Here is a 10,059-nt window from a genome sequence, read left to right on the forward strand (position 1 = left end):
CATGTCAGGAAATTATCCTCAGTTTAATACATTAGGCCTCAACATGGAGCCAGAAGCAAATTCAGCACATGTGCTTCTTTAAAACATTAGATTGTGAATTTGGCTAATGCTGTAGGGTTTCACACAAACATCCGGATCGCGTCACGAAACGTTGGTATTCACTGTGCGGAAAGTTGAGTGAGATGGAGGTATTTGCATTCTCAAAAAGAAGGTGATTATTATCGAGGAGGAATGTAAACACACACCACCAGACCATTTAAAAACAGGGACACACTACGCTCCTCTACCTTTGATGCTGAGATGATTCAGACAGGGAGCATGATCCTCCTCAGGATATTGGTATTTTATTCAAATATTTTGTCCTTTGTATTTTAATCGAATTGAATGGAACTTTCAATTCTTAAACAGCCACAAAATAACAAATAAATGTCCAAAAAATCATAGTAATGACTGAAAAGGTGCAGGCTGAAGCAATAGCTTATGATGCCAACCCCTCTCACAACACGACATTTAATAAAATGTACGAACAAGCCACATTTGTACTTCATTACTCAACATCCTCTGCATGTTTTCATCCGTTGCCTCAGTGTCTGTGGAGGTTTTTTCCTGTGACACTGAGCGTCTTTGTTGCAGAGAGAAGGGTGACAGCCAGACGGACGGGCACGCTGGCTGTCTGTTGGGTCTTGTTTGTGTCTGTTGCCACAGCAACTGTCAGGCAGCGATGGTCGAGGCATGGTGGAGGTGGTGGCTCCTGCGTGATTCATGGACAGTGAGGGTGGCCGTGCACAGCAAATGTTTGGCAACGGAGCCCAAAAGAACCAAAGAGGAAGCATCTGGTGGATCTGCAAAGACTCAGGCGGGCCCTCAGCCACTCCAAGCCACCCACAATGCACCAACATGAGCAGGACTGATGTTTTAGCGGCATTTCCACTGCAGGAACCTTTGGAGGAACTCAATATATTTCCACTGCAGGGACCAGGACCTAAATTAAGTTCTGGCAATATTAGTTTACTTCTGAAAAAGTCCCTGCTCAGAAGGGTACTTTCCAAAAATACAGGATCTTTTGGGTGCGGCTTGTTGTTTATAATGCCGGGGCCTGTATATTTTGATGTGCAGTGCCCTTAACCCCCCTAACCTCAAACCTGACCCAAACCCCCTAACCCTAACCCTAACCCCAAACCCAAATTCCCCACCACACACTTAAGATAGGCATTAATTTTGATTTCAATCTCAAATTCAAGGCCATCGTGTACGTTAACAAGACGTTAGACGATTATGTAACAGGACTAAGAGCCTCAGGGAACCGCCCATGTACTGATGATGTTTTGCCAATTAGTGTCAGGCTTACTCTGCTGATCTTTTGGTCAAAATCGTTCGATTTTTATTGTCCTCTGAGTTGAAACTGAGCTGTTTTCGATAACCAATACATATCTCCAACTAAAGGGTGTGAAAATAAAAACAAAGAGTGACACAAATTTAAAAAGTGTATAATCAGAAAGTCCACCTCAATAACAGGAATGAATCACCTTTAGACAACAGAGATCAAAAACAGAGGATAAAAACACACGCATACAAAATGTTTCCACTGATTCAGAATGCAGTTTGTTTGCTGGTTTTTATTGGGACTTGTGAGCCTGCTGAGCTTCTTCGATCTTGTTTCCAGGCAACATTTTTACTGCTGGGCCTGAGCCTGAAGACGAAGCAGAGAAAACAAACATCAGGCAGTGCTAAGTGAAAGGATGGATTTGCTTAGAGTCGAGGTCGTTGCTAGTCTTAACAAAGAGCATGGAAATATATGAGATGAGCAAATGTATGCAAATGATTTGGGGGATGAGTGATGAACGCGTGCTCCTTACCTGTCAAGTTACTCTTTGTTTTCTAATTATATTTGTGGCTCTCGGCTCCACCACGTCCAAATCCTGTGAGGAAAGAGACAGAAAGCGTTGATGAAAATTGTGAAAAGATTTCATGGTTTCAACATGGAAGGCTTTTACTTTGGAAATCTGAGAGAGAATATTCACCACTTCCTTCACTCGAGATAAGAGTTAAACAAAATGATGCAACGTCTGGTTTATTGAGTGTGTGACCCTGTCAGGTAAAAGTGTGTGCTTTGATAGGACCTTTTACTGCCTCAACACAATCAGATACAAGCATCGTTTTTACAAAGGGCGTTCCTAGCCAAGAGTCTTATAAACAAAGGTGAGTGAACCTTTGCTCACATGACTGCCAGGGGCCAATCCTTGTCTTCATTTTAGACAAGTTTAGACATTAAGATAGAGGTGTAAGACTGTCAAGCTGAGCTTGTTCATTGTGTAAAAGGGGTTATTCGAGGAGAACATGCTTACCTCCTGGTCCAAACATTGCAGCGTAGCAGGGCTTGTGACAGTATGGCTTGCCTTCATGCTGTAAGAGGCAGAGTTGTATTAGCATGGGTGTATTGAAAATATCAAAACATTTAGAAACACGTAAAGGCGCTTGCTAAAATACATACAAATGAGTGTAGTCTTTTGGAGGCAGTACATCAACCACACATTAACGTTTTGTGTTGACGTTGAGCGATACCGTAGGAGTTGCTGCCAAATGCAGTGATGTTATAGATATGCCTCCTGCACACAGAGCGCAGTAAACTCACTGTCCGTGCGACCAGGGGATGAACCGTACTTAACCCTGATAATGCTTCATTATTAACAACAAATCCGTGCTGAAGCCTGGTCACCGTTTCCGGCCCTCAGCGTGCTGTGTGCATATCTTAATCATCGTGACATGAAACTTTCCGCTGAGACAAGACCAATCACTGACACACAGATTTCAACAATCAAAGCTGCAAACCTGGTATTGGTGAATAAACTAACTGGGCCACTGTCAAGGACGATCAGCTCCGATCAGTTCTGAAGCCTATTTAGTCATGTTGATGATGACGGATTAATGCTCAGGAGATGTGATGAAATCGTAGAAATAAACCACTAAACTTCTTTATCGGACTACATCAGTATGTTTCACCTGCAGCCTCAGACTTGCAGTTTAATGCCTTCCTCGTCATCTGTGATGTGAAAGCATCAGATTTTCCCACAGTCAGGGAAATTAGAAGTGTGTGTCCTGCTCAGAGTTCAGTTATAAAGTCCGATCGCACCACGCAGCCTCTCAAATATGATTTAAAACAACAAGCTAGCTCTCCCATCATGTAAAAGTGTACTTGACTGTTAGTTTGTGGGTTGCAGTAGCCAGCAGAGCGCTGTCACCGTAGGAGGTGCTATAAAACAGAATGTTTTTTGTTTTTTTTATAACGTAAGTTGCTTAGAAGTGTTAAAAAAGTTAAGACTCAGTACTGTAAAATCAATAAGCTTTCAGATTTGATTAAGTGCAATCAAAACCAAAATCCTTTGCACATGATTAAAGATTAGAGGATATTATTGTCTGTATTGTTGGCTATGTATTTAAGGTGTCTCACCTCTGCATGTGACCCTGATGACAGCGTCTTTTTGCACTTCTCACACTTCAGACAGGGCCTGTGCCAGTCCTTTCCCAGTGACGTCACCTTCTCAGCTGCAAAACACACCAAAAGACAGAATTATTAACCACAGTGTTGAACTTCCACCACAATGAGAGCTACTGTGGGAGTAACACAGGATATCACATGGGTCAGGTCTGCGGTCCAGTTTAATTACAGTCAGACCAAAGCATGAGCTCATAGTCCTGTGAATTTTTGGAGGGATATCAGTTTTAGACCAACAGCATCACGTCTTTGCACATAACTTTGAGAACATTGTTTGGGTGTGGTGCTTGAGGGAAAATGAGGACAGATTCTCCCTGAGGAATCTGTCCTCCTCCTGCCTCATAAACTCTGATAAAGACCGTCTTTATCTGCAGGGCTGATCTGCACAAACACCCATCAGGAGGACCGTAAAAGTGGGGAGGAACTGAACCCAGCAGACTTGAGTTTCAGAACATTAATGGAGGAGATGGACAAGAGTTTGGACGACTTTTGAGATCACAAGATCCTCGCTCCAATAATGTGTACGGTCAGGGAGGGCAAGCACAGTCAAGAACTGAGTCTGTTTCTACCTCATGTTTGCTGTTAACTGAGGAGCACAAAACTTACAATAATGAATCTCTGCCAGATTTTCTAGACACATAAAAGGAAGTCGTTAGCTATTCTGGTATCAGGTTAAGCCTCTGGCATCTGAACATTCCCACAATATTAGCATTTGACATAGTTCCTGCTAAAAATAACCTGATGTGGCATGAGATTATGCAACAGGCAGCGGAAATGGAGAATGAGCTAGACCTCTCAGGCCAGCGGCATGAAAACAGTCCAGCCAAATGTGTGGGGGCTTGGAATGAAGTCTGACCCGAAATAATTACTGTACTTAACTTCAAATGTGCTCTTGCCTGTCCAACCAGTAACGGAGGGGAGTCTCTGAGTCCAACCTGATCAGCTGCGATGGCGCCCATGAACGTTGATTTACCCTTCATTGTATACAGATCTGATAAGGCATACTTTTGTGCACAGGCTATTTATTTTACCTGATGATATGACAAGAAATGGGGTGTGACAGACTGCAGAATAATGCGATCTGCTCTCTGCATCAACTCACGCAGACTGGAGCATTGTGGACTCTGTCCAAAGTACGCAAACAGACACAAATCTGAATGGAAAAACACACCATGAGGGAGGCTGTTCAAGTATTCACTTCATTCCATCCCAAAAAAGATTCATGGGGAGGTTGTATAACACTTTGTCAAGCTTAAAAAAAGGGCCAAGAATGCAGTCTGAAGGATTTAGAAATGGGCGAATGACCTTAAACACAGTAATACCCTTTAACGGCATGAAGATTGGGGATTGCCCATTGTTTCCGAAACCCCAAGACCGAAAGCCCACTTGTACGATCGCCTGTTATCCCAAAAAACAAACGCCCGCTGCTCCGAAGGCTAGTTGTTCCGAAGATATGTACCCCCCTGGAGTTTTTGACCTTAGTATATATCCAAGTAAGTATTACAAGAATAGTTATGGGAATACATTGTCTTTCTGGCCAAGAGTTAGATGAAAAGATTGATTTCCCTCTCTGTCCAATAAATATAAGGCTACAGCTAGCAGCGTTAGCTCAGCTTAACAAAAAGACTGGAAACAAGGGGAAACAGCTAGCTTGGCTCCCTCAAGGCGGTCAAGATCTCCTTTCCAACTCACTAACATTAAACTTGGCGGAAAGCTGTCGCTTCTAAAGGTAACAAAATGTGCCTACAAGGACCTCTAAACCTCACTAATTAACATGTTATGTCTAATTTCCTACAACACCTCAGCTTCTTTGCTTCCAAGGCTTATTTGAATCAGTTTCAAGCAAAAGCAGCGTATTAAAATGTTTTGTCTTCGGATCTTTTCTGCAGCCGAAACTGGACCAAGTTCAGTTAGGCAGCAGTAGCCTGATCGTTTCCATCTGAGAGCTTCGAAACATTAAGACAGATGAGCAGCAAAAGAAAGGGGGGGATGGGGGTGTGGAGCAGTGAGGTGTGATGTTGGCGAGACATGGAGCGAGTTTATGATGGAGCGAGAAGGGTTTGGAGGGAAATTAGTGCAGACGGTTTAGGGCAGAGCCTCTTCCCATATTTGACCTCAGATATATTTTAGAAAAGACCTTTTTCTGTCTTCTAGCACGGAAAATGAAAAGATTGGTTGGCTTGTTCTGACCGAAACAAATTGGTTTGCTTGTTTTGGCCAGAAGCGGGAAAGTTTATCCACGAAGAGGAAGAATGGGAAGCTCGTCTCCCCGGCTGCACGGTCAATTCATCAGACTGACAGTCAAAAGACTTGGCTTTGCATTTCTGTGTTTGGCCTCGGCGCGTCTCTCCGGAGCAGATTCACTCTGTTGCACTACCGAGCTGCAGACAATGTGGTAAATGGATTAAGGCTAGGATAAAATGGAGCTGTCCCGTTCCTCCCTGGATGCGGTAATTGCTCCGTGCTTTGATGCTATCCTCATGAGACGGACCAACAAGATCGCTCTGGAAGGATGGAGCCGTATTTCACGACAGAAGGAACGCCATCGAGTCGTTATTCATGCAGCTCATCCATCATTTAACTCCAAAGTAACTTGATAACGAGGAAGCTTACAGAGTGCAGTGACAGTTTGAAGCATTCATCTGCAAAACTGTAAATGTATACTGGAGGCAGACATGAAAAATAAATAACTCAAAAGGGTGGAATTACTGCTGAAGAGAGTATGCAAGTAAACAAACAGTGATTGATTCTCCAGTGATGGAGAGTAAGAACATTAAGTCAAGTAATTTACGAGAATACTTCCACTTTCCTACTTAGTTTTTTGAGTGAAAAATACCGTACTTCACCAGAGATGGGTATTTTACATCCAAAACTTCAGTTTCTAAAATTTAATGCATTTTAGATTAAAAGTAGTGGGATAACAGGACCCCAAAGTACATAAAACAGTTAAGATTTTCTTCACCTCAAACAACTACAACATTTGAGACGCGCTTAAATGTTAATGCATCAAAATATTCAATGCTGGATGAAGCAATTCGATACTACTGCAAAAGCAGCAGCACTACAATGCAAAAAATACCGCAAAGTCTTGCACTCATGCTTGTACGTGTCGGTGACTAACTGTAGCTACAGTTTCAAAAGTGTACCGTCACTGTCAGTGTCATAGTATTTTTGGATCATTGTTCTCAGTGGTGGGAAGTAATCAAGTACATTTACTCAAGCACAATACTTAAACTTGAGTATTTCCATTTTCCACTGCTTTCTTCTCCTGTAAAAAATATTGTTCTTTCAAGCAAAAAACAAATATGATGTATTTTAGATTATATTACTAACCCGAAGTACATAAAGAAGTTAAAATTAGCTCCACTTCAGCCAACTACAACAAGAAAGTACTGCTTGCATGATAATGCATTCATGATATTTAGTGCTGGAAGAAGCCTTCAGATCATTTACTTGAATAAAAGTAGCAGCTCCATAATAAAAACATTATCCATTATGAGTACAAAGCCAAGTCAAGTACCTAGTCTGCAGAATGGCCTGTCAGTGTCATAGTATTACATTTTTGGACCATTATTCTCAGTGGTGCAAAATAATCAGGTACATTTACTCTTAAAGTATTTCAAATTTCTGCTACTTTCTGTACCTTACTGAGGGAAATATTGCACTTTTTTACTCCACACAATGAAAGTTAGTTCATCACTTTGAAAATTGTCACTCGACACTTAAATCATGAAGCCTATATTTTGCCTGTAATATCACACACGTGCGTTCTTTATTGATTAATCACCCAAAAAGTACATAAAGTAGTTAGCAATGAGCTCCACATCCACCAGCAGCATGCAGTACTTGTTGCATGTTATTGCATCAGTAATGATCCAATAATATAACAGAGGAAGGAGCCATTCTGCACAATGACTACTTAAAAGTAAAATTTATATCTTTGCATGGTGGTACTGAGACTTGTATGCAAGTAAATGATCTGAAAACTTCTTCCAACACTTAAATAATCTCCAAAAATAAATAATTAATAAATAAATAAATGCATGCCAAAACACAGCCATCAACAGGTTATTTAGTAACTGGACCGCATGTTATATAGATTAAAATCGCATGCTTGCATCATGTGCTCGCAGCTTGTCAACCTGTTGCTTAAACTCAGTTTCCTGTTTCCTCATTTGTGCAGAAAAGAAAAAAAAACGCGCTACTTTACACTGAGCAGGAAATGTATAGACTCAGAAACCAAAAACAAATCTTACCGAAGTAAACTTCCTTCTGGCAATTTGGGCACTTCGGCATCTTGTTGCAGCTGTGTGTGTTGCTGTGTCGCAGAGAGGTATCCTGAGGATGAAGTGTGAGTGCAGCTCTACTGACCGGCCCACCTGTTAGCTCTGACTGACCACGCCTCGCTGTGAAGTGCAGATGTGCGCTCCCTCCTGTATTTATAGCACCGAGGAAATAGTTCAACTGAAACTTTTCTGTTTTTTTTCCTCTGACAGTGGGAGAGGCTTGTGTTGAGTCTGCCTGTGCAGAAAACATCACACTGGGCTCTGATATGGAAGACTTAGGCTTAGGGCTCAGTTATAAGGAGCTTCTTGTATTTGTTTTAAGGTTAATGTGATTTTAAAGGCCCCCCTCCTGTCAAAAATGTGTTGTCATTAACTTGCTTCAGAAGTGTCCAAATATGTTTTATTAATGCAACCCTCACCTAAAAAAATGTGTTTTGTTTATTTTTATTAATTTTCATTTTCATTTTGGGCTTCACTGTGCAGAGTGATGTATGTGCAGAGTGATGTATGTGCAGAGTTTGGCAATTGAAGGCTGGTTTCACATTCTTGTGCTTTAGAAGGGAAAGTTTCTTGACTTGAGTTTGAAAGCCTGTTTTTGGTCCAACACGCAAATAACACAAGCGTGATGAGGAATATTAAAGGAGACTGATTATGCTCATTTTCATTTTTAGCTCCTGTCCCCGTCCCCCTCCCTCCCTCCCAAATGCCTAGTCTGCTCTGATTGGTCAGCTCACACACGCTTGAGCAAGCACAACATACAACAACAGATTAGCTATGCTAAAAAAAAATTCTTGGGTGCCAGACTAGCTATGAGGCATAAAAACGTAGTGTGATGTCACAAAGTCACAGAATTAAAGTCGGGACTACTGACGAGGTGTTTCAGGACCAGTGTTTCCTGTGGGAGAGAGGAGCTTCTGTTGTTGTGGACTTCAACTTTCTTTACTTTTTACATGCATAAGAACATAATAGACAACACTGAAGGAAAGGAAAATAAAATGAAAAACCATAACAGATGATGCACACTCATACCAAACCATATCAGACAAATTGTTATGCAAACCAAAGTAGCCTAATTTAATATATTTGATGACATGTTCATCTTAAATGTAAGAACGCTGTACAATAACAATACAAATACAATAATGTTTGTTATTTACAAGTCATGTTTAACCTCAGCGTCTTTACACATTCAGGTAATTACTCGGTTGCAGTTCATTCTCTAGTTTATCACTAATTAATCTTCACAATTCCTGCAGAATGCCTCCGTGAAATAAACACTGAATTATAAATGCTCTGCACAAAAGCTTTTCTTCTGTTCTTCTATTCAGGGCTCGGTTTCTTGTCAGCAGCTTCATTTTCCACCGTCCCTGCTGCAGAGCTGTGTGAACAATTACGATCCAGCACACTGTTATACACGATCACAGGGGTCACAAGAGGTCATCGGTTTGAGGTTGTCCTCTCAGAAATATACTGATGTAATACAGATTATAGAGGGGTGTTTAGCGTGGGTCGTTCTATCCTTTGCACAGGAAGATCTCGAAGGGTTTGACCTTGAATCTTAAAGCTGAATACGCAAATGTGATATGAAAATTACAGCGCTCCCATTTGAGTCACCCATCGCTGATTACAGAACACAAGATCAAAATACCCATAAACTAAAAACCACAGATACAAATAACACAACAAGAAACATAAAACGTTGATAAGATGCCGTTTTCTGATCCTTAATTATTTACCTCCAGTGGGTGCATGGCGTAAGTAAATGGACCTCCCTGCTGCTCTGCCATAATCTTCTTGATATGCGACTCCACCAAATTATTCACTGATGAATGGCGAGATAACCCGCCTGATGATCCAAGTGGACAGAGCTGTATAATTATTGTAGGCCTTGTAGGGGTGCTTGTGGATAAATGGTTGAAGAAGGCAGGTTGGTAATGAGCTAAAATCTAAACACATTTGTAACAATTTCCCTTTTTATTAACAGCATTAAATATCTCATTAACACATCTCTTTGACTGGGACTCTGTTGCGACACTGAGCTCATTGATTTCTCGGTGTAATCATTGCAAGACAGGCAGATCACGGCCAACTCCAGGGCGACTTTTGACCTGATCAGTAGGGTTGAAAAGTCGTCGCTTCTTTATGGTCTGTGTCTCTGCAAAGCCTGTGTTTTGTGCGTATGGGCGTTTGCTATCCTGTTATTCTTGACTTTTATGTGGTGTCTACACATGCTGCAGATACACACACACATGCACCTGCAGCGTGTTTGGGTTTGTTTTC

General features: G+C 41.5%; 1 protein-coding gene across 1 annotated transcript; it reads right to left on the bottom strand.

Moving 5' to 3' along the window:
* Positions 1–1,471: 1,471 nt before the first annotated feature.
* On the bottom strand, positions 1,472–7,902 carry crip1 (cysteine-rich protein 1). The gene is made up of 5 exons (XM_073484429.1): positions 7,750–7,902; positions 3,449–3,543; positions 2,346–2,403; positions 1,857–1,919; positions 1,472–1,690 (listed from the first exon to the last, which is right to left on the bottom strand). The coding sequence occupies exons 1-4, from the start codon at positions 7,787–7,789 to the stop codon at positions 1,879–1,881; spliced, it is 234 nt and encodes a 77-aa protein (XP_073340530.1). The 5' UTR covers positions 7,790–7,902; the 3' UTR covers positions 1,472–1,690; positions 1,857–1,878.
* Positions 7,903–10,059: the final 2,157 nt, after the last annotated feature.

Source organism: Pagrus major, chromosome 16 (genome assembly GCF_040436345.1).
Source record: "Pagrus major chromosome 16, Pma_NU_1.0".
Classification (NCBI taxonomy): domain Eukaryota; kingdom Metazoa; phylum Chordata; class Actinopteri; order Spariformes; family Sparidae; genus Pagrus; species Pagrus major.